The 25,353-nt window shown below is 38.9% G+C and overlaps 2 protein-coding genes across 3 annotated transcripts in view; one reads left to right on the forward strand and one right to left on the reverse strand.

The window, feature by feature from the left end:
- Window positions 1-16,564: 16,564 nt before the first annotated feature.
- RPA3 (replication protein A3) lies at window positions 16,565-19,846 on the reverse strand. The gene is made up of 4 exons (XM_030857223.3): window positions 19,583-19,846; window positions 18,447-18,521; window positions 17,519-17,627; window positions 16,565-16,948 (listed from the first exon to the last, which is right to left on the reverse strand). The coding sequence occupies exons 1-4, from the start codon at window positions 19,679-19,681 to the stop codon at window positions 16,866-16,868; spliced, it is 366 nt and encodes a 121-aa protein (XP_030713083.1). The 5' UTR covers window positions 19,682-19,846; the 3' UTR covers window positions 16,565-16,865.
- A 77-nt stretch (window positions 19,847-19,923) lies between these two features.
- The window catches only part of UMAD1 (UBAP1-MVB12-associated (UMA) domain containing 1), a 248,990-nt gene continuing 243,560 nt past the window's right edge, over window positions 19,924-25,353 (forward strand). The window contains exons 1-2 of one of the 2 annotated variants that reach the window (XM_060304639.2): window positions 19,924-20,086; window positions 23,097-23,264. The gene's annotated coding sequence lies outside the window, so the exon portion shown is untranslated. The remainder of the gene's footprint in view (window positions 20,087-23,096; window positions 23,265-25,353) is intronic. The other variant, XM_030857222.2, reaches the window with a different exon arrangement.

A 25,353-nucleotide genomic window follows, 5' to 3' on the forward strand; every position in this document is an offset into this window, starting at 1 on the left:
TGCCCACATGCTTATGAATGGAAATTAACAAATTTGTTTCCTAGTAACAGCAGTTTCCGTAGCCAATAAACACTTAAATATTTCTCATCAGTGCTCTAGAAGTTCTTTACTAAATAAAGCAATCTTTTTAATTTTCATCAAATAGTTTTTCTGTTTTAGCATACATCCTTTATTGAAATCTTAAAGTCTGTAATCTTCATTATATAACGTTCAGGCTATATAAGTGAGGTAACCACTTTCCTCTCTGCTGGAAGGGGGAGTGTTTTCCTGTGCCACCGTGTAATTTGCTTTGTAACAATTATTGCTATTTGTAACCAGATCTTGTGATCACAAGACACACACATGTAGCTGAATTTAGAATCTGTTGAGAACACAGAAGGCAGCATGACTGTTTCTAAATGTCATTGATTTAATGATTTTAACTCAAAAAAAATTTTAAGTTCAAATGCATCAATCCAAATAATTCATTTCTGAAATTTTTGTTATATAAATCCCTCAGTGTTCTGTTGCTGTAAATGGCTCTCTTTATGCATTACTTTATTTTCCCAAATCTCTGCAGTTTCCTAACCTCATTTCCAGTGAGACAGTTTATCAGACTACTTATCTCTAGATTCTATTTTAAAAATGATAGAAGCCAAATGTCATGGATTCCAGACTTTGTAGGGAGTCATACCTAGAAGCATATTGTAGGGGGTCATACCTGGAAGCATATTGTGCTTATAATCCTTTCTATCCCTTTGATTAAGGAATCATAGATGTATACGTAACTGGTGTCTTTTACCAATTATTGTAGATGAAATTTACAAATTTTTATTTGCCCCCTGCCCTTTTTTTAGGCCTATTTTTTCTTTAAATAAGTACTGAAAGAATCAACCTCAAATCACAGATTAAACAAAGAAGTATTATTTTTGTTTAAGTTACCTTAGGTATAGTGGGGTTTTTTTTAACATCTTTATTGGAGTATAATTGATTTACAATGATGTTTTAGTTTCTGCTTTATAACAAAGTGAATCAACTATACAAATATTCCCATATCTCCTCCCTCTTGCGTCTCCCTCCCACCCTCCTAATCCCACCCCTCTAGGTGGTCACAAAGCACCGAGCTGATCTCCCTGTGCTATGCGGCTGCTCCCCGCTAGCTATCTGTTTTACATTTGGTAGTGTGCATAAATCCATGCCACACTCTCACTTCATGCCAGCTTACCCTTCCCCCTCCCCATGTCCTCAAGTCCATTCTCTGTGTCTGCATCTTTATTCCTGTCCTGCCTCTACGTTCTTCAGAACGTTTTTTTTTTTTTTTTAGATTTCATATATATTTGTTAGCATATGATATTTGTTTCTCTCTTTCTGACTTACTTCACTCTGTATGACAGACTCTAGGTCCATCCATCTCACTACAAATAACTCAACTGCATTTCTTTTAATGGCTGAGTAATATTCCATTGTATATATGTGCCACATCTTCTTTATCCATTCATCTGTTGATGGACACTTAGGTTGCTTCCATATCTTGGCTATTGTAAATAGAGCTGCAGTGAACATTGTGGTACATGTCTGTTTTGGAATTATGGTTTTCTCAGGGTATATGCCCAGTAGTGGGATTGCTGGGTCATATGGTAGTTCTATTTTTAGTTTTTAAAGGAACCTCCATACTGTTCTGCTTAGTGGTTGTATCAGTTTACATAGCCACCAACAGTGCAAGAGGGTTCCCTTTGCTCCAACCCTCTCCAGCAATTAATGTTTGTAGATTTTTTTGATGATGGCCATTGTGACTGGTGTGAGGTGATACCTCATTTTAGTTTTGTTTGCATTTCTCTAATGATTAGTGATGTTGAGCATTCTTTCGTGTGTTTATTGGCAATCTGTATGTCTTCTTTGGAGAAATGTCTATTTAGATCTTCCACCCATTTTTGGATTGGATTGTTTGTTTTTTTGCTATTGAGCAGCATGAGCTGCTTGTAAATTTTGGAGATTAATCCTTTTAATTGCTTTGACAATTAAATCCTTTAATTGTCAGTTGCTTTATTTGAAAATACTTTTTCCCATTCTGAGGGTTCTCTTTTCATCTTATTTATGGTTTCCTTTGCTGTGCAAAAGCTTTTAAGTTTCATTAGGTCCCATTTGTTTATTTTTGTTTTTATTTCCATTTCTCTAGGAGGTGGGTCAAAAAGGATCTTGCTGTGATTTATGTCATAGAGTGTTATGCCTTTGTTTTCCTCTAAGAGTTTTATAGTGTCTGGCCTTACATTTAGATCTTTGATCCATTTTGAGTTTATTTTTGTGTATGGTGTTAGGGAGGGTTCTAATTTCATTCTTTTACATGTAGCAGTCCAGTTTTCCCAGCACCAGTTTTTCAATAGGCTGTCTTTTCTCCACTGTATATTTTTGCCTCCTTTATCAAAGATAAGGTGACCGTATGTGCGTGGGTTTATCTTTGGGCTTTCTATCCTTTTCCATTGATCTATATTTCTGTTTTTGTGCCAGTACCATACTGTCTTGATTACTGTCACTTTGTAGTAGTCTGAAGTCAGGGAGCCTGATTCCTCCAGGTCTGTTTTTCTTTCTCAAGATTGCTTTGGCAATTCGGGGTCTTTTGTGTTTCCATACAAACTGTGAAATTTTTTGTTCTAGTTCTGTGAAAAATGCCATTGGTAGTTTGATAGGGATTGCACTGAATCTGTAGATTGCTTTGGGTAGTATAGTCATTTTCACAATGTTGATTCTTCCAATCCAAGAACATGGTATATCTCTCCATCTGTTTGTATCATCTTTAATTTCTTTCATCACTGTCTTCTAGTTTTCTGCATACAGGTCTTTTGTCTCCTTAGGTAGGTTTATTCCTAGGTATTTTATTCTTTTTGTTGCAATGGTAAATGGGAGTGTTTCCTTAATTTCCCTTTCAGGTTTTTCTACATTAGTGTATAGGAATGCAAGAGATTTCTGTGCATTAATTTTGTATCCTGCTACTTTACCAAATTCATTGATTAGCTCTAGTAGTTTTCTAGTGTCATCTTTAGGATTCTCTATGTATAGTATCATGTCATCTGCAAACAGTGACTGCTTTACTTCTTCTTTTCTGATTTGGTTTCCTTTTATTTCTTTTTCATCTCTGTTTGCTGTGGCTAAAACTTCCAAAACTATGTTGAATAATAATGGTGAGAGTGGGCAACCTTGTCTTGTTCCTGATCTTAGTGGAAATGGTTTCAGTTTTTCACCATTGGGAACGATATTGGCTGTGGGTTTGTCATATATGGCCTTCATTATGTTGAGGTAAGTTCCCTCTATGCCTACTTTCTGGAGGGGTTTTATCATGAATGGGTGTTGAAAGATTTTTCTGCATCTATTGAGATGATTATATGGTTTTTCTCCTTCAGTTTGTAAATATGGTTTATCACATTGATTGATTTGCATATATTGAAGAATCCTTGCATTCCTGGGATACACCCCACTTGATCCTGGTGTATGATCCTTTTAATGTGCTGTTGGATTCTGTTTGTTAGTATTTTGTTGAGGATTATTGCATCTATGTTCATCAGTGATATTGGCCTGTAGTTTTCTTTCTTTGTGACATCTTTGGTTTTGGTAGCAGGGTGTTGGCCTCGTTGAATGAGTTTGGGAGTGTTCCTCCCTCTGCTATATTTTGGAAGAGTTTGGGAAGGATAGGTGTTAACTCCTCTATAAATGTTTGATAGAATTTGCCTGTGAAGCCATATGGTCCTGGACTTTTGTTTGTTGGAATGTTTTTAATCACATTTTCAATTTCAGTGATTGTGACTGGTCTGTTCATATTTTCTATTTCTTCCTGGTTCAGTCTCGGAAGGTTGTGCATTTCTAAGAATTTGTCCATTTCTTCCAGGTTGTCCATTTTATTGGCATGTAGTTGCTTGTAGTAATCTCTCATGATCCTTTGTATTTCTGCAGTGTCAGTTGTTACTTGTCCTTTTTCATTTCTAATTCTATTGATTTGAATCTTCTCCTTTTTTCTTCATGCGTCTGGCTGTAGGTTTATCAATTTAGCTGGTACTAAAAGTACCAGCTTTTAGTTTTATTGATCTTTGCTATTGTTTCCTTCATTTCTTTTTCATTCATTTCTGATCTGATCTTTATGATTTCTTTTCTTCTGCTAAGTTTTTTGGTTTTTTTGTTCTTCTTTCTCTGATTGTTTTAGGTGTAAGGTTAGGTTGTTTATTTGAGATGTTTCTTGTTTCTTGAGGTAGGATTGTATTGCTATAAACTGCCCTCTTAGAACTGCTTTTGCTGCATCCCATAGGTTTTGAATCATTGTGTTTTCATTGTAATTTGTCTCTAGGTATTCTTTTATTTCCTCTTTGATTTCTTCAGTGATCACTTCGTTATTAAGTAGTGTATTGTTTAGCCTCCATGTGTTTGTAGTTATTACAGATTTTTTTCCTGTAATTGATATCTAGTCTCATGGCATTGTGGTCGGAAAAGATACTTGATACGATTTCAATTTTCTTAAATTTACCAAGGCTTGATTTATGGCTCAAGATATGATCTATCCTGGAGAACGTTCCATGAGCACTTGAGAAGAAAGTGTATTCTGTTGTTTTTGAATGGAATGTCCTATAAATATCAATTAAGTCCATCCTGTTTAATGTATCATTTAAAGCTTGTGTTTCCTTATTTATTTTCATTTTGGATGATCTGTTCATTGGTGAAAAAATGGGTATTGAAATCCCCTACTATGATTATGCTACTGTCGATTTCCCCTTTATGGCTGTTAGTATTTGCCTTATGTATTGAGGTGTTCCTATGTTGGGTGCCTAAATTTTTACAATTGTTATATCTTCTTCTTGGATCGATCCCTTGATCATTATGTAGTGTCCTTCTTGTCTCTTGTAATAGTCTTTATTTTAAAGTCTATTTTGTCTGATATGAGAATTGCTACTCCAGCTTTCTTTGGATTTCCATGTGCATGGATTATCTTTTTCCATCCCCTCACTTTCATTCTGTATGTGTCCCTAGGACTGAAGTGGGTCTCCTGTAGACAGCATATATACAGGTCTTGTTTTTGTATCTATTCATCTAGTCTATGTCTTTTGGTTGAGCATTCAATCCATTTACATTTAAGGTTGTTATCGATATGTATGTTCCTATTACCATTTTCTTAATCGTTTTGGGTTTTTTATTGTAGGTCTTTTCCTTCACTTGTGTTTCCTGCCTAGAGAAGTTCCTTTAACATTTGTTGTAAAGCTGGTTTAGTGGTGCTGAATTTTGTTAGCTTTTGCTTGTCTGTAAAGGTTTTAATTTCCGTGTCGAATCTGAATGAGATCCTTGCTGGGTAGAGTAATCTTGGTTGTAGGTTTTTCCCTTTCATCCCTTTAAATATGTCCTGCCACTCCCTTCTGGCTTGCAGAGTTTCTGCTGAAAGATCAGCTGTTAACCTTATGGGGATTCCCTTGTGTGTTATTTGTTGTTTTTCCCTTGCTGTTTTTAATATTTTTTCTTTGTATTTAATTTTTGATAGTTTGTTTAATATGTGTCTTGGCATGTTTCTCCTTGGATTTATCCTGTATGGGACTCTCTGTACTTCCTGGACTTGATTGACTATTTCCTTTCCCATATTAGGGAAGTTTTCAACTATAATCTCTTCAAATATTTTCTCAGTCCCTTTCTTTTTCTCATCTTCTTCTGGGATCCCTATAATTCGAATGTTGGTGTGTTTATGTTGTCCCAGAGGTCCCTGTGACTGTCATCAACTGTTTTCATTCTCTTTTCTTTATTCTGCTCTGCAGTAGTTATTTCCACTATTTTGTCTTCCAGGTCACTTATCCGTTCTTCTGCCTCATTTATTTTGCTATTGATTCCTTCTGGAGAATTTTGAATTACATTTATTGTGTTGTTCATCATTGTTTGTTTGCTCTGTAGTTCTTCTAGGTCCTTGTTAAACGTTTCTTGTATTTTCTCCATTCTATTTCCAAGATTTTGCATCATCTTTACTATCATTACTCTGAATTCTTTTTCAGGTAGACTGCCTATTTCCTCCTCATTTGTTTGGTCTGGTGGGTTTTTACCTTCCTCCTTCATCTGCTGTATGTTTCTCTGTCTTCTCATTTTGCTTAACTTACTGTGTTTAGGATCTCCTTTTTGCAGGGTGCAGGTTCGTAGTTCCCATTGTTTTTGGTGTCTGCCCCCAGTGGGTAAGGTTGGTTCAGTGGGTTGTGTAGGCTTCCTGGTGGAGGGGACTGGTGCCTGTGTTCTGGTGGATGAGGCTGGATCTTGTCTTTCTGGTGCGCCAGACCGTGTCCGGTGATTTGTTTTGGGGTGTCTGTGACCTTATTTTGATTTTAGGCAGCCTCTCTGCTAATGGGTGGGGTTGTGTTCCTGTCTTGCTAATTATTTGCATAGGGTGTCCAGCACTGTAGCTTGCTGGTCCTTGAGTGGAGTGGGTCTTAGCGTTGAGATAGAGATCTCTGGGAGAGCTTTCATTGTTTGATATTACGTGGAGCTGGGAGGTCTCTGGTGGACCAATGTCCTGAACTCGGCTCTCCCATCTCAGAGGCACAGGCCTGACACCTGGCCGGAGCACCAAGACCCTAAGACCCTGTCGTCCACACGGCTCAGAAGAAAAGGGAGAAAAAAAGAAAGAAAGAAAGAATGAATAAAATAAAATAAAGTTATTAAAATTTTTAAAAAAGGAATTATTAAAAATAAAAAAATAAAATGTAATAAAAAAGAAAGAAAGAAGAGAGCAACCAAACCAAAAAACAAATCCACCAATGGTAACAAGTGCAAAAAACTATACTAAAAAACAAACAAACATGCAAACAAAAAAACGGACAGACAGATCCCTAGGACAAATGGTAAAAGCAAAGCTATACAGACAAAATCACACAAAGAAGCACACACATACCCAGTCACAAAAAGAGAAAAAGGGAAAAAAATATGTATAAAAAAAAAGGAGGAAGAGAGCAACCAAATCAGTAAACAAATCTACCAATGATAATAAACTCTAAATACTAAATTAAGATAAACTTAAAACCAGAAACAAATTAGATGCAGAAAGCAAACCCCAGGTCTACAGCTGCTCCCAAAGTCCACTGCCTCAATTTTGGGATGATTCGTTGTTTATTCAGGTATTCCACAGATGCAGGGTTCATCAAGTTGATTGTGGAGATTTAATCCACTGCTCCTGAGGCTTCTGGGAGAGATTTCCCTTTCTCTTCTTTGTTCGCACAGCTCCTGGGGTTCAGCTTTGGTTTTGGCCCCGCCTCTGGGTGTAGGTTGCCTGAGGGCGTCTGTTGTTCGCTCAGACAGGATGGGGTTAAAGGAGCAGCTGATTCGGGGGCTGTGTCTCACTCAAGCCGGGGGAGGGAGGGGTACGGAGTGTGGGGCGAGCCTGCGGCCGCAGAGGCCAGCATGATGTTGCACCAGCCTGAGGCATGCCGTGTGTTCTCCCGGGGAAGTTGTCCCTGGATCCCGGGACCCTGGCAGTGGCGGGCTGCACAGGCTCCTGGGAGGGGAGGTGTGGTTAGTGACCTGTGCTTGCACACAGGCTTCCTGGTGGCTGCAGTAGCAGCCTTAGCGTCTCATGCCCATCTCTGGGGTCAGCGCTGATAGCCGTGGCTTGCGCCCGTCTCTGGAGCTCATTTACACGGTGCTCTTAATCCCCTCTCCTCGCGTGCTCGCAACCAATGGTCTCTTGCCTCTTAGGCAGTTCCAGACCTTTTCCTGGACTCCCTCCTGGCTAGCTGTGGCACACTAGCCCTCTTCAGGCTGTGTTCACGCAGCCAACCCCAGTCCTCTACCTGGGATCTGACCTCCGAAGCCCAAGCCCCAGCTCCCAGCCCCCGCCCGCCCCGGTGGATGAGCATACAAGCCTCTCGGGCTGGTGAGTGCTGGTCGGCAGCGATCTTCAGTGCGGGAATCTCTCCGCTTTGCCCTCTGCACCCCTGTTGCTGTGCTCTCCTCCGTGGCTCCGAAGCTTCCTCCCTGCCCACCCCCCTGTCTCCACCAGTGAAGGTGCTTCCTAGTGTGTGGAAACTTTTCCTTCTTCGCAGCTCCCTCCCAGAGGTGCAGGTCCCGTCTGTATTCTTTTGTCTCTGTTTTTCCTTTTTTCTTTTGCCCTACCCAGGTACGTGGAGAGTTTCTTGCCTTTGGGGAAGTCTGAGGTCTTCTAGCAGCGTTCAGTAGTTGTTCTTTATGAATTGTTCCACATATAGATGTATTTCTGATGTATTTGTGGGGAGAAAGGTGATATCCCCGTCTTACTCCTCTGCCATCTTGAAGATCTCTCTAGGTATAGTTTTTGAGTTCATATATACTGGTAATGTATTTTCCCTGAATTGCCTAAAATATGTTCTTAATTTTGTACCTCAGATAGGTTTAAGTTATAAAATAAGGAAGAAAAGCAACATAGAACATATATTATTCATCTTGAAATGACATTTTAAAGTTTTCCTTAAGAAGGGTTAAAGCAGGATATTAATGCCAGTTTTAGCAGATTAATATTCTGGTGACAAATGATAGTAAATCAATTGAGTGTCCCATTCTACTTCCACTGGTAGCTCAAGTTTACATTTGGGAAAGTCACATTGTATGAATTTATGATGAGAAAACAGGGAAGGGATAGAAGGCTTTGCAGCTGTCTTAAATTCTTTTTTTTTTTGGAAACAAGTGGGGTAGAAATATATACATATCATATCTCATACTGAGTTGTTTTCATGACTTAATCATACTGCTGAGAGTGAAGGAAATTGCCCAGTGGGTTAATTCCTCTAGGTCACTGAGTTCTAAAAGTAAAAAAGTCTACAAATTCCCCTGCTTTGGAGGCAGTGGATTCTAATTTCTAGCTCCTCCCTTGATCCATAATATGTTCATCTGGAAGACATTTAGTCATTTCTGAGGAGATTCCAAAATGAGGCAGCTCTTGGTCCACTCTTCGCCTCTCATGAAAGGTCAAATACATGACCAATTAAGGCATAACATTTCTGAGCAATATGAAAAAAATAATTGACTCACTAGGACCCTGATTACTTAAAAGAAAAGATGATTCTCTGTAAATAAATGTATTTTCTCATCAGGTCTAATGTTTTCATAACACTTAAAGCTCCTCAAAAGCTAAAGAAAAATATTAAAATGTTTAAGTGAAATGTGATACTGTTTCTGGTTTTCTATAGAGTTATGCTAAATTTTTTTAATGCAGTTTGGCTTTAAATGATCATTGTATATTAAGTGAAGTTGAATTAATGAAAATAAATGTTAAGACCTAAATAATATTCATTTCGAAAATGAATATCTAAGGTAAAAATAATATTAAGTTATCTAGCTTTTTAATTAGCTATTATTCAATAGAAGAATTTCTCCTTGCTGATTATCTCTCAAGATTCAGGGTGACAAGATACCAAGATCTTTCAGTGAAACCATTTTTTAAACCTATTATTACTAAATAAACTTTATTACTTCAGTATAACATTTTATGATGAGAGATTCTTCTTACCAGCCAAAATAGTTGCCTGATTTTCCTTGGTAATATTTCAAACTTCTGTGAAAACTTAATAGTCTTTTTTTGAAAAAGGGGGCTAATTAAGTCACAGTGTCATCTATGGCATTGCCCAAAACTGTTACACAGCTTATATATTTTCCTTTCTTCCAACTTACAGTGCTCAGTGTTTTTTTGAGAATTGGCTCTAAGTTTTCTCAATTTTGCATCTTAAATACTGCATTATGTAGAGTCCACAGAGGTTGTTGTTCTTTACTTCCCCACCTACAGAAATAATCAGGTTGAAAAAAATGTTTTTCATATGTGAAAGCACTATAGTTCAGTCCAAATCTTAAAGACAACAAAATTCTAAAGAACATAGTGTCCTGCCTCTGACATTTTGTAATATGTAAAGAAGAAACAATGGCATGCTAATGACAAATTTAATCCTTGCCCCCAAGATGAGTGTATTACCCTATAAATTGTCCATAGCCTACACCTCTGGTCTTAATTAGCCATCTTAAAACCCTATGCCCTGTACCCTGAGAAAACCATAATTCACAAAGAGTCATGTACCACAATGTTCATTGCAGCACTATTTACAATAGCCAGGACATGGAAGCAACCTAAGTGTCCATCGACAGATGAATGGATAAAGAAGATGTGGCACATATATACAATGGAATATTACTCAGCCATAAAAAGGAAAGAAATTGAGTTATTTGTAGTGAGGTGGTTGGACCTAGAGTTTCATATAGAGTGAAGTAAGTCAGAAAGAGAGAAACAAATATCATATGCTAACACATATATATGGAATCTACCAAAAAAAAAAAAAGGTTCTGAAGAACCTAGGGACAGGAAAGGAATAAAGACCCAGACGTACAGAGTGGACTTGAGGACACAGGGAGGGGGAAGGGTAAGCTGAGACGACGTGAGAGAGTGGCATTTACATATATACACTACCAAATGTAAAACAGATAGCTAGTGGGAAGCAGCCACATAGCACAGGGAGATCAGCTGGTGCTTTGTGACCACCTAGAGGGGTGGGATTAGGAGGGTGGGAGGGAGACGCAAGAGGGAGGGGATATGGGGATATATGTATACGTATAGCTGATTCACTTTGTTATACAGCAGCAACTAACACAGCAATGTAAAGCAATTATACTCCAATAAAGATGTTAAAAAACAAAACAAAACCCTATGCTCTAGGTCAACTGAGGTCATAAAGAACATAAGAGGCTTACCTCAAACCAATATCACAATTAGGAAGTAACTTGAAACCTATGCTTTATTAATACTCTAGATTTAGCATCATCTTTTTAGGAATGATAACCTGTGGTACTAGGATTATTAGTTTTCTTTCAGCAACTGATGAGAATCAAACTCCAAGTGAATTAAGTAAGGGAGGAAACCAAATTGGAATTTCACTAAATAGAACCTACAGAATTTGGTTGTTCTTAATCATGATGGATTTCTTTGAAACCTTAGACCAGTTAAAATTAAATAGTTCTGAGTTGAGACATCTTTGGCAATTATGCTAAACTGCCATAGATTGAAATTTCAGAGGTTAGGGACTTTGTTATATGTATTTCTAGCAATTAGCCCAGGACTTGACACAAAATATTTGTTGAGTGTCTTAATGCACATTAAGTTAATACCTTAAAAGACAACCTCAAAATGCTATAAATTTAGTAATACTAGTTTATCACTCAAAGTGATACCCCATGAAGAGATGTTTTCAGAGTTGGTTTTAATTTTGTCTTTATCAGATGAAAATAAAAACAATCATTTGAAAAACATCTGTAATATTATGACTGAAGGCAACCACTTTGTAGCTCCTCATCCCTCACATTAGATTCTGTGTGATATTCCTTTTAGAATTTAATATTAGGGAAAAGTTTGATTGTCGTGATAAATTTAAGGTTATTAAAATTCTATGGCCTATATTATTCCTTCCTTTTCCTAGCTTCCCAGGCACACCTGGAATTAAATTTAAAGCCTAAGTTTATTTCCTCTTGAGTGTTTTTGTAGTTGTTATCTCCTTTTTCGATATGTTTTCCCTTTTTATTTTTGTAGCCTAGTCCTTTTTAGAAATGTGTGATACATATGTTAGTAATGCCAGTGTTTTATCCTCAGTCGTCATCTTCCGTTCTTTGAGCTTTCAGCATCATTGATTGGTCTTTGAAACTCTCTTTCCTTGCCTTTCATGATATTCTTTCAGTGAATGAATATTTATTGAGTGCTTACTGGGTGTTGGGCACCACTGGGGTCCTTCTCCTGACTCAGTCACTCTCCCACTGCTGTTCCATAAGTGCACAGTTCCCCCCTAGGTTCTGTGGTTTTCTTCCTCTGGATGCTGCTCCCTGATTTAGGAACACAATCCCTAACTTGAAACTCTTGGAGCCGTATGTACTTCAGAATTCAGAATTCTTTGATGTTAGAAAAGTCAGAGGGTATATTTACCATATGTTATGAAACACCCTTCCCAGAGGGGCAGCACCCTCTACTCAAACATGGTAATACTTCTTCAGTGAAGCATATGAGTATTTACTGGAAGTAGAATAAAGACTATAAGTAGCCTCACTACAATTCTTATCAGGTTTTGTTGCCAAATGCATTTTGCCCCAAATTTAGGAAAAATGGGTTTCAAACCATTAGAGATTTCTAAGTGGTAGATATCTTAAAGTCTACTCTAAATATTAGGCAGGTTGTCTCTCAAATCTCTGTCTGGTCCTACATTTCCAATATCTTCTGGACATCTTTACTCAAGGGCCTATTAACTACTTAAATTTGTATTGAAGTGAAATTATTGCTTTCTCACCTGTTGATCTCATCCTTGGTTCTTACCCTGTGTAAGTCCTAGCATCATCACTGAGTCCTATGGAATCCATTATCCTATGGAATCCATTATAATATATTCTCAACTCCTGGCCTCCTATTCTTTGTCGCTTCACCAAATTATGGTTCAGGCCTTCATAACCTCTTCTCTCAGCTTTGTGGCTTCTCAAACCAGGATGGATGAACTAATTTATTCATACACTATGTTAGGCATTGGGAAATACAAATAAGACAGGTTTTTAAGCTACAGTTTCTTCATCTATAAGGGCCTCTTCTTAGTGGGGAAGACTAATTAGAAGACTGGTTAAATAAATTAGGAGACACTTGGCACAGTGGATATTTTTCAGCCATTAAAAAGCATGAGATAGGGCTTCCCTGGCGGCGCAGTGGTTGAGAGTCTGCCTGCCGATGCAGGGGATGCGGGTTCGTGCCCCGGTCCGGGAAGATCCCACATGCCGCGGAGCGGCTAGGCCCGTGAGCCATGGCTGCTGAGCCTGCGCGCCCAGAGCCTGTGCTCCGCAACGGGAGAGGCCACAACAGTGAGAGGCCCATGTACCGCAAAAAAAAAAAAAAAAAAAAGCATGAGATAGCTCAGTATGTTAATTGCCAAGACTTATTAAACAAAAAATGCATGTTGCAGGGCAGTATATTGAGGTCCTACAGACAGTTTATGTAGAGAAAGTTCTGGAAAGCAATCCACCAATCCATAGCAGTGTCTTTGGGGAGACAGTAGGAAATTTACTTTCTGATTTTTGTAGTGTTATAAAAATATATAATCTATATATATTTTTTAATCCCCAAAAAAGCTATGAGCAAGTTAAGTGTGATGAGAGGAATATAACATAAAGCAACTAACTCTGCTTGCCCAAGTTAGGGAAAGCTTAGAGAATGTTTTCCTTTGGGCATAGAGACAGACATTCCAGTCAGAGCAGAGAGCAAGTTCAACAGCATCCGGATCTTAAAGGGTCTAGTGTGTTGTGGCAACAGTAGATCAGCGCTGGAGGGTTGCTTCCAGGGGAGAGTAGGATTTGGGACTGAGGTGAGACATGGTCAGATTGCAGAGGGTCTGAACTGCTAATTAGAAATGTGGACTTGACCTAGTCACTGGGGAGCCTCTGGCGGGTGTTGATTTTGTTTTCAATGCTTTTTTTTATTTTGGAGTAATTTTAGATTTATAGGGAAGTTGCAAAGATAGAGTTCTTCCCCTCACCCAGTTTGTCTCCTTTTATGTTACCTTACATTATCCTGGTACATTTGTCCAAACTAAGAAACCAACGTTGGTACGTTAGTTAAGCTCCAGAGTTTATTCAGATTTTACCTGTTTTCCATTAATGTCCTGTTTGTGTTCCAGGAGCCAGTCCATGATCCCACATCACATTTAGTTGTCATGTCTCCTTAGTCTTCTGTGCTCTGTGAGATTCTGTCTTTCCTCATTACCTTGACAGTTTTGAGGGGTACTGATCAGTTTGTAGAATGCCCTTCAATTTGGGTATGTCTGATATTTTCTCATGCTTAGATTGGCATTATGCATGTATGAAAAAATAGCACAAAGGTGAAGCGCCTTTCTTATCCCATCAGAGGGCACACGATTTATCCACATGTCATCATTGGTGGTGTTAGCCTTGTTCACTTCATTAAGGTCATATTGGCCAGGTTTCTCCACTGTAAGCTTTCCAGGAAGTTTTCCCCTATTCACACTTCTCTGGTTTTTAAACTTTGTAGTATCGATTGTAGTACAATCGATGTTTAACGCAACTCTATTGGCCGGGTGATCGGAAGAGGCTGGAAGCAGTAAGTCCAGTAATATATTTAGGGCTGTTGGAATAGCTCAAGTGAGAGATGACAATTGTCTGAACTTGTAGTGGCAGTGGCAGTGAAAAGGTGAAAAAGTGAAACTTGTGGCCAATTCAAGCTTTTCTGGCCAACAGAGTGGCTTATGGTAACTTTAAAAGAAACAAATCAAAATCACTTCACACCCATTAGTATAGCTATAATAAAAAAGTCAGATAATAAGTGTTGAGGATGTGGAGACATTAGAATCCTCAAACACTGCTGCTGGGAATGTAAAATGGTATAGCCACTCTGGAATACCGTCTGGTAGTTCCTCAAAAGTTAAACATATTTACCATTTGATACAGCAGTTCCTCTCCTAGGTATATACCCAAGAGAAAGAAAAAATATGTACACACAAAAACTTACACATGAATGTTCATAGTTCATTATACCTAAATGGTGGAAACCATCCAAATGTAAAGCAACTGATGAATGGATAAACAAAATGTGGTATATCCGTACAGTGGAATACTTTTGGCCATAAAAAGGGATGAAGCACTGATATATGCTATAACACAGATGAACCTTGAAAACATTATGCTAAATCAGTCAGTCACAAATGGCCATATGTGATTCCATTTATATGAAATATCCAGAACAGGTAACTCTATAGACAGAAAGTAGATTAGTTGCTTCTTAGGGCCAGGGAGCGGGTAGTGGTGGTGTAGGGACTGGGCCATGACAGGTAAATGGTACAGTTCTTTTTGGGGTGATGAAAATGTTCTAACATTGATTGTGGTGATGGGTGTACAACTCTGTGTACTAAAAGCCACAGAATTGTACACTTGAAATAGGTGAATTATATATGTGAAATATCTTTAAAAAATTATTACTAAAAAGTCAGGGAACACAAGGCAGGGGGGCTGCATCTATTCAAACTACACTCATTCAAGCTAAAGCGCTGGTGGGACATGCAAGTGCAGATGTTGAACAGCTCAGAGGTGAGGCTGGGGCTAGAGAAATGGCACCATAAATCATTACTGTAAAGGATTCACTTGTCAGAAAGCAAGGTACCCTAGTCATTTAGTCCACTTTACTGAACATAGTAGTTCAAGGGAAGGTTTCAAACAGGACACCTTTAACATTTAATAGCACTGAGTTTTCCGAGGTTAACACAATTGAGGACTGACCCCTTCTCTAGCACTGGAGATAACACTGTGTTATTGAGATTAGCTGATGTTCCTCCTACACCTAAATTTCAATTACGATTGTCTTTACTTCCTGTAATAAAATGCTTTACCATGAGTAGCTCTGTTGCTTAAGTAATTTGTAGAATATTTTGCGATGAAAGTTGAAATTGAAGATGGTACCAATTTAAAATAAATATTTCTGGTATAATTTACAACCTAAATGGATTTAGAATTAGTTTATTTCCTCACTGAAGAAAATGGGTCAGGCCATAAAACTTGTGGCCACATAGGACACCAGTTACTCTGTATTACTGTCCTACCCTTGTGACACCCGTGCCTGCTCACTCCCAATGGTACTTGGTGGTATGAAGTACAAGTCAGTAGGAATTCATATTAAGGATAATGACAGTTGAAAAGAATTAAAAAAAAAATTAAATGATTCCACCAACTGTTTTCATGATCAGGTATCCCTTTTTTGGCCTAGTGAATGCTCAGTTTTAAAATCCTGAGAAAGAGATGCTATGATGGTTACTTTTATGTGTCAGTATGACTGAGCTAAGGGATACCCAGATAGCTGGTAAAACATTATTCTGCGTGTATCTGTGAGCGTGTTTCTGGAACAGATTAGCATCTGAATCAGTAGGCTGAGTAAAGATGGCCCTTGCCAAAGTACGTGGGCATCGTTCAATTGGTTGAGAGTCCAAATAGAACAAAATGGCAGAGGAAGGGCAAATTTGCTCTCTCCTTGAGCTGGAATGTCCATCTTCTCCTGCCTGCAGACACTGGAGCTCCAGGTTCTCGGGCCTTCAGACTCTGGGACTTACACCAGTGTCCTTCCAGTTCTCAGGTCTTCAGACTGCGAGTTACACCATCATCTTCCCTTATTTTCAGGCCTTCGTACTCGCACTGTATTATACCACCAGCTTTCATGGTTCTCCAGTTTGCAGATGGCAGATCCTGGGACTTCTCAGCCTCTATAACCATGTAAGCCAATCTGCATAACAATTTATATATATATATATATATATATATCCATATATATCCTATTGGTTCTGATTCTCTAGAGAGCACTGACTAATGTAGGTACTCACAAATTACATAAGATGTTGGATTCTATTTGCTGTTTTAATAAAATCATTTTTTCAGAGTGTCAAGGAAGTAATTAACATGGTGTAATTCATGAGGTAGCAAGTAAATTCTTAACACAATTGGCCCAGGGTTTCATTTGGTAAGTCTAAGTCCTGACCTTACAGCTATGAAATTCCAAGTTTGTGCCTGAATAGATGACTAGAAGAATAAGAATGATATGACCAACGATATGTATCATTTAAACTTTTATTAATGAAACAGAAAACTAAACTCAGCCAGCTGCTTTTTTCTTGCATCCAATCTGACCATATGCCAGAGAAATGATTCTTTATGAGGACTTAGGTGAGAACTGTCAATAAACCAGTTCTGTTGAAAATGCCATACTGGACTATCTAATAACGTTAGGTAAATGAAATTAAAAAGAGAACAAATAGCAGTATTAAAAATCACAGGAGTCTCTCCTTTAAATAGCAGGGGCCTCCTTTAATAATCTTCAATGTAGCTCATTGGCTATCATAAAAAATTCATCAAGTTCAAGCATACTGCAAAACCCCCAAAGGAAAAAACTGAGGGAACTCATGGGTAATTTTCACAGCTTCGTTGTAAAGTCCAAGATCTGAAAGAAACAGTTCAGCAAACATTTAATCTACAGTGGAAAGCTGTAACATCAATTACTATCTAAAGAGTTATACCTATTTCTCTTTTCTCTCCCTTTTAGAGGTCAACTTGTTTTCACAATCCATTTCCTAAAACTGAGATATAGATCATCATATTTATTTAACTATGGCTCCAAAAAATAAAAGACATGGAGTATAGGAGACCACCCATTTTGACATCCATTGTACAGGCACAGTTCTTGCCTGGTTGTGTTTTAGGTGCTATGCATTATTTGATGCCTTTAATCTATATATTAAAATCAAACAAAACTATTAACATTATTTTTGTTTACCCCATTTAAAAAATTTTTCTTTCCACAAATATTAATTAATTAATCTTTGTTGAGTTTCCTACATACACAAGCACTGTTTAGAAGCAGGCCAAAATGTCCTACCATTTTCCTTTTGGATCAGAAAATTCTATAGAAATTGAAAACGTAGCAGGACTGAAACTCAAGACCAAGATATAGCAAGTTAAAAATAAAATTGTTTTCCACCTAATTCCATGAATTACAGAACATTTTATTTACCAAAAGGATGGTTATCTTCTTTAAACTGCACATAAGATGCACACATAATGGTTGCCTTGGCCGTTACTCTTCCAACTACTTCCACGATTCCAGAGATTTCTTCATCAAGCTAACACAAAGAACAAAATGTCAACTTGGTGTTATCACATTTTCAGTTGATAATTAACTTGGAAAATTGTTCTACAGTTTACTAATCTTTCATTTCATGTAGCAAAATCATTTTAAAATTTATCAATGCAAGAATGGAATTATAACTTGTTAAAAAACGTTTGAGTACTTATTACTGTTAGCATGTCACTAGTCCTGTTACCTTTAGCAGTGGCTTCGGGTCCAAAGATACAGTTAAATGTTTAAGTTGAAGACAAAATCACTTAAAGATACTGAGAATGTCCAGCATTTCCACAAGGAGTAATTTGTTTAAAAGGACCCATTGAAAGGAACTTTCTATTAACTACATTTGTACAGTGTGTTCTGCATCCAATAACCAAACAGCATACAGATCTGTCTTCATAAAAGACCAAGAAAATATTTTTAAGTAAAATAAACATAAAATGTAAAAACAAATAAGTGACAACTGAAAATAAATGTAAACAAAAGTAGAAAACCGAATTTTAAAAATGTAAAACTCTTGAGGGAGGAAAAAGTGATTTAAACGGAAGATTTTTCTTATGTAATTTTCATAAGGAATGAGAATTGTCACCCAGCATTTAAGGGGTGTATTAAAAAAATAACAGAGCCAAAAAAATCATTGGTTAGAAATGTAAAGGGAAATATAATGTAAGAAGAGGACAAATATTTGATTTTAGAGAGGGAAGTTTGATAAGCTGGTCCTTCATACATCCACTCCAAGAATCAGAAACATGAGCAACAAACCAAAACAAGATGAAGAATTAATGATAATATACATAGGATTAATACTTAAACATACAGGCTCCATCAACTCAATAGTTCCATTTTTTCCTTCTCCATCTGAAAGAATAAACATTTTCCCAGTGGGATGAATCTGAAAAATAAAAATATTAAAAGTTTGACAAAAGATGAGCAGATTGACCCAAACTTACTTAATCGATGCACACAAAGCAATTGTTTTTGAACAGTTTAACTGGTTCACATTATCGTGTGTTACCATACATACCTGATCAAACGATGCTCAGTTAAATCTGTATTTCAGATAAACAACAAACATTTTCCATACAAATGTGTCCTGTATTTTTATTTGCTAAATCTGGCAACCCTATGCTAAGAACAATTAAAGAGTCCATATTATCTAAAACAGATGATATGTTTTTAAAAATTAGGCATGAGGAAGTAAAGAGAGAACTGGTTGTCAGAAAACCTAGGTTCTAGTCCTGTAAGCGGCAGAGTGCAGTCAGATCTGGTTTGTATGACAGCTTTGCTACTTACTGAGGCCTTGAACCATACACTACTCCTAACCAATTTCCCTATCTGTGAAGTCCGAATACACCGATTTCAAGAAGATATGTGACTGAAATAAACTAGTAAGCCTTTATACAAAAGTTTTCTAGGTTCCCTGGTCCCGACACTTTGGGCCTGCTTCTCACCAGCAGGATGAAGGGCTGCACTCTAATAATGGGGTAACGTAACAGACTGGTATTGGATCCGTGAAGTACAGTCAAAGAATGTTTTATAGAAGAGAGACTTCAACGAGAAAACGAAGTCTGAGAAAAGAGGAAACTGCATAAAAGAAGGAAACAAGAAAACTGGACTAGCTGTCAAATCTGGGTAACTAAAAAACCAGGAAGTAGATGGAGTTATGTCTATAATTTCCTTTAAGTAAATACAAACGAGGGTGGGACGCTAGAATTTAGAAAGGAGCGCGTTCGAAAACGTCGCGATTCCGCGTCCTAAAAGAAGCGCCAAAATTGGGCTGCAATGGTTAAAAAGTGTGCAAAAAGTTCCCTTGTGAGAAATAAAGCAATGGGGAGCGCAGTGATGCTATAAGGCTGTCCCTCCTCCTTCACCCTCCGTTACATACCCTGAGGCCGCCACCCTGACTGTCACGGGCCCCTCCCCCAAGAAGCCCAGGGTGGTGAGTGTGCGCACCTTCTCCAGCCTCCCTACGAAGCAAACGGGCTGGTCTATGAACTGAGCTAGCATGCTGGCGTTGATGCGCGCCTTCGGCGACTCCATCACGTCCACCATGATTGCAACGCAATGCCAGCAGCCGGCAGGAAACTAGCGGACAACTGAGACTGTGCGCCCCACGGACGTCTACGGGGCGGATTCCTCCGAAACCAATCGGCGGAGGCCAGCACTCTCGCTCCACCAATCAAACGCACGGAAATCTCGATAGCAATCGCGCAGTACCCCGAAAGCGAAGAAAAAGGCAAGGACCCGTCCGGAAGTGGGGAATAGGCTGCTTAGTGACGCGCGGCGTCCCGGAAGTTACCTGAGTCTTCCGTGAAGCGTACGTGGAGGCGGGGCTTGGATGGGGCGGGGCTGAGGCTCCCTTCTGAAGTATCAGTCTTCCCCGCCGCGACTTAACCCCGGAAGCAGGGTGGCGGGCTCCTGTGCTGGTGCGGCGGGGGACTGCGGCGCGAGCTTCAGGTACCTCTTCTCGCGGGAGTCGCCCCAGCCTTTCTGTTGCGGAAGAGAGAGGCGGGAGTGGGTACCTGTTCCCCCGTGGCACTCTCGGTGCTGCGCCACCAGCTGTTAGCATTTCCCCGCCTCCCCTCTTCCACTTCTGCTTGGGAAGCGCGGGGTTCTTGCTGAATGAAACCTAGGGAGCGGGTCTCTTTTTGACCCCCGCCCTTCTGGAAACGAGAAGTGGGGTCGCCAGTGATTTTCATCGCCTTTGTGAAGCTCCTGCTGCTCGGTGGCAGAGGGTCGCTGATTTACCGCCCCAGCTGCGTTACTTTCCTTCGTCAGTTTCCCCACCTGTGAAAGGAGGGGCCTGACCCCATTACCTCTATGACCCTTTTTAGCCCCGACATTCTGGCCACACTGTGGAGGTGCGGGTTTTCTCACCTCACTGTTAGCAACGAATTGAAGCATTTGGGAGGGGGTGAGGGAAGGACCACTGGGCTAGGAGAGGAGACGAATTTAAATGGCTGTTAGATTCTGAGCAGGTGCGTTTCTTCCTGAGACATGATTTACCTAACCGCAGAATGAGGAGGTTAGATAACTCAATGGCAAGGTCCCAGCTGACTGAGTTTTGTGCATATGATTTACGGACTCTTTCTTCTTAACTCCCCAGGAATCTTTTTCCCTATTGCTTTCCACACCTCAGGACTCTGGAGGGGAGATGAGGAGGCGTGGAGGATAACGCGTTTGAAGGAGATTTGAGGGGATTCTTGAATCTGTTGCTGGCTCATGTGGCTGTTGATTTGGGGGGCTTTATCTTCCGGGATTTGATACCTGCCTTGCCAGCGATATTCCCGAATGAGTGCTCATTAAAAAAACCTGCCAACGGTGCTCCGGAAATTGGAAAAAGAAAAATCGGGGGGGGGGGTTATTATTAGTTTTTGGAAACCGAGTCCATCAGTTTGCCTAAAGCCAATTCAGGTGCCTATCTAGAGTCTCCAGTTTAGTCCCGCAGTTGCCTTAAGCTAAGAAGTTCCTGTTTGAGACGTCACGCGGCAATTTAAGATGGAAATCTGATGTGCCGTGATTAAATGATAGTTTGCATCTCTCCGTGTTTATTTAGCACTTAGCATCTATGTAAATATATTTGCCTTTTAATGTTGCTGTCACTGAAACATCTGAAGGATTTCGTTAGCAGATGCAGGGTGCATGTCAGTTGGTGCATAAAAAAGTGGTTGTCGGTGCAAGTGAGCAGAGCCTCTTTTATATTCCGTGCAGAGCCTTAACATCTTCTGCACTTCAGGGTTTGGAAACCAAGTTGATTGCATTATATAGGGTAGAGTACACATGAATATCTTTAATAGCAACTGTTTTTTAAAGAGCAGCCCTTAAAGCACCAGATGCTAATAGCACTGTTTTATGACAGTTAAAAAACCACTTTTGCCTACAAGAGCATCTTTTTTCTAAACAGGGAGATGAGCAAGAAGATAATTTAAAATAGCTTCTTGGATATTTTTTCAGTCACGTGAAATTTATTACGTGATATCTAATGCACAGAGAAGAGTATATATAGCTGATAGGTATAGTTTCCAGAGAAATGAAATGAGCCCATGTGGGCCTCTCATTTAGAGTAAGAAATGGAACTTCACCATTAGGGGTGGGCATCCTCAGTTAAGTCCTCCTCTCTACCAGCCAGAAAGAAACACTCTCTTGAACTTTGTGTTAAGCACCCTAAGCTTTTCTGTATAGTTTTATCACGCGTGTAGCCGTTCGTAAATGGTGTGGTACCGATTTATCCTCCTGTCAGGAGTGTAGGAGAATTCCAGTTGATCCACATCACCTCATAGACCAGGGTAGGTGGTAGAACATCAGCCATGTAGTCCCCATTCCAAGCAGCAAAGAAGTGGGCAGACAAAAGGGTCTACCTTCATGGGACTCAGCTCCCGGAAGTCCTTTACACCTTGGAGTTCTACTTATTAGGTTAAGAACTTTCCCTTCTATTCCTAGTTTGATAAAAGTTTTAACTGAGTGTTTATGGAGTTTGATCAAATGCATTTTTTTTGCCTTGAGATGATTGAGAGGAATATATTTTTCAGTGGTGAATAACACATTCCTGGAAGAAACACAGCTTGGTTATGATATCTTTTATTCCGTATTCCTGGATTTGATTTGCTATTGTTTTGTTTAGGATTTTTGCATTCATGTTCATGAGTGAGACTGGCCTGTAGTTTTTCTTGCTTGTATATAATCTTTGTCAGATTTTGGTATTATTAGCATTAGAGTAGTCTCATGAAATCAGTTATGGAGTGCTTTCTCTATTCTCTAGATTTTGTGTAAACTTGGAGATACCTGTTCATTGACTGTTAGGTAGAACTCACCTGTAAAACGTTCTGGGTTTGGTATAGTAACCTGTACCTTCTGCTTTAAGCATACCCCACAAGTTTTTCATAAGTAGGTGTTCATCATCATTAAGTTTTAAATATTTTCTAGTTTACAGCATATTTCTTCTTTGATTCAAGGGTTGTTTTTGTTTCCAAATATATAGGTTTTATTTATTAAAGTTGTTTTGCTGTTAATTTCTAGTGTAATTACATTATCATCAAATGGTATGGTCTGTCTGATACTAACTCTGAAAGTATGAGACTTGCTTTAAGACATCAAGTTTTTGCAAATGTTTCATGTATTCTTCGGAAAAAAATTGTGTTTTCCAGTTATTGGATCAAACTTGTTAATTGCAGTATTCAGCTGTTTCTATTTTCTTACCTTTTGTCTGATTAATGTCTCAATTATAGAGATAATTACAAATGGTAGCATTGGCAGTTTCTCCTTGAACTTCTGATGACTTGTGCTATATTTTTTTGAAGATTTGGTTTTCACTACATACAAGATGAAGATTATGAAATAAAATGGTGCGATGAAGTAGTGACTATCTCAAATCATGCTTTTTGCCTTAAAGTTAATTTTGTTGCTACTACTGTAGACACATCGGCTTTCTTTTTGTTAGAATTTGTTTGCTGTCTCTTTTTCCTTCCAGTACTTCACCTAAGGGAGGCAAGACTCATGAGCTTGGATGTTCATTTCCTCATCTCTTTGGTGGCTTATCAGAGAGCTGACCTGGCAGGTCTCAGCTCAAAGGAGGAGCAGACTGATACCAGCCTGTGGGCTCCAGCAGCTCCTTCCCAGCAAGGCGCTTCTTTAAGCAGTAAGCTTCTATTATGACAGAATTGCCCAAATGTGTGGAGGCTGGATTCTTATTATTTGTTTTAATTGAAGTATAATTAATTTACAATATTGTGTTAGTTACAGGTGTACAAAGTGACTGAGTTTTATGTTCCTTTCAGAATCTTTTCCATTGTAGGTTATTATAAGATACTGAATATCGTTCCTTGTGCTATACAGTAAATCTCTGTGGCTTACCTATTTTATGTGTAGTAGTTCCTATCTGTTAATTCCGTACTTCTAATTTATCCCTCCCTGCTTCCCTCTCCCCTTTGATAACCATAAATTTGTCTTCTATGTCTGAGTCTGTTTCTGTTTTGTATATAGATTAATTTTTTTATTTTTTAGATTCCACATATAAGTGATGTCATATAGTATTTGTCTCTCTCTGTCTGACTTACTTAGTATAATATTCTTTAGGTCCATCCATGTTGCTGGAAATAGCAGTATTTCATTCTTTTTTATGGCTGAGTAATCGTCTACTCTGTGTGTGTGTGTGTGTATACATATACTACCTCTTTTTTCTTTTTTTAAAAATTTACTTATTTTTTGGCTGTGTTGGGTCTTCGTTGCTGCTCGTGGGCTTCTCCTTAGTTGCGGCGAGCAGGGGCTACTCTTCGTTGCAGTGCACTGGCTTCTCATTGCGGTGGCTTCTCTTGTTGAGGAGCACGGGCTCTAGGTGTGCAGGTTTCAGTAGTTGTAGCATGTGGGCTCAGTAATTATGGCTCGCGAGCTCTAGAGCCCAGACTCAGTAGTTGTGGAGCACGGGCTTAGCTGCTCCGCGGCATGTGGGATCTTCCAGGATCAGGGCTCAAACCCGTGTCCCCTGCATTGGCAGGCGGATTCTTAAAGACTGTGCCACCAGGGAAACCCCATACCACCTCTTTTTAAGCCAGTCATCTGTTGATGGGCATTTGGGTTGTTTCTATGTCTTCGCTATTGTAAATAGTGTTGCTATGAACATTGGGGTGCATGTATCTTTTCTAACTACAGTTTTCATCTTTTCTGGATATATGCTCAGGAGTGGGATTGCTGGATCATATGGTAGTCTAATTTAGTATTTTAAGGAACCTCTGTACTGTTTTTCATAGTGGCTGCACCAATTTACATTCCCACCAACAGTGTAGGAGGGTTCCCTTTTCTCCACACCCTCCACAGCATTTATTATTTGTAGACTTTTTGATGATGGCCATTCTGACAGGTGTGAGGTGATACCTCATTGTGGTTTTGAATTTCATTTCCCTAATAATTAGCTATTTTGAGCATCTTTTCACGTGCCTGTTTGCCATCTGTATGTCTTCTTTAGAAAAATATCTATTTAGGTCTTCTGCCAATTTATTGATTGGGATGTTTGTTTTTTCAGTGTTGAGTTATATGAGCTGTTTGTATATTTTGGATATTAACCCCTTGTCAGTCACATCATTTGCAAATATCTTCTCCCATTCCATAGGTTATATTTTTGTTTTGTTTATGGTTTCCTTTGCTATGCCAAAGCTTTTAAGTTTGATTAGGTTCCCCTTTGTTTATTTTTGCTTTTATTTCTTTTGCCTTGGGAGACTGATCTACAAAAGTACTGCTACATTTTATATGAGAGAATGTTTTGCCTATGTTCTCTTCTAGGAGTTTTATGGTGCCATGTCTTATATTAAGGTCTTTAAAACATTTTGAGTTTATTTTTGTATGTGGTGTGAGGGAGTGTTCTGATTTCATTGACTTACTTGTAGCTGTTCAGCTTTCCCAACACCACTTGTTGAAGAGAATTTCTTTTCTTCATTGTATATTCTTGCCTCCTTTGTTGAAGATTAATTGCCTGTAGGTGTGTAGGTTTATTTCTGGGCTCTCTATTCTCTTCCATTGATCTTTATGTCTGTTTTTGTGCTAGTACCACACCATTTTGATTACAATAGCTTTGCAGTATAATGTGAAGTCTGGAATGGTTATGTGGAAGCTGGATTCTTTTTTTCTGGGAACACTAGTGTGTGGTGGGTCATGAGTGCTTTGCCACTTCTGTGCTTGTTATGTTATCGCCAGTACACCTTATTTGATATTTATACTGTGTGACCCTTGTGGTA

The sequence above is a fragment of the Globicephala melas genome, chromosome 9 (assembly GCF_963455315.2).
Source record: "Globicephala melas chromosome 9, mGloMel1.2, whole genome shotgun sequence".
NCBI lineage: Eukaryota > Metazoa > Chordata > Mammalia > Artiodactyla > Delphinidae > Globicephala > Globicephala melas.

Coding starts and splice junctions, on each gene's coding strand:
- RPA3 (XM_030857223.3), bottom strand. CDS start 19,681: ATGGTGGACGTGATGGAGTCGCCGAAGGCGCGCATCAACGCCAGCATG. Junction 17,628..18,446: donor CTATTGAGTTGATGGAGCCT/GTATGTTTAAGT, acceptor TCTTTGTGTTAG/CTTGATGAAGAAATCTCTGG. Junction 16,949..17,518: donor AGAAGATAACCATCCTTTTG/GTAAATAAAATG, acceptor TGTTTCTTTCAG/ATCTTGGACTTTACAACGAA.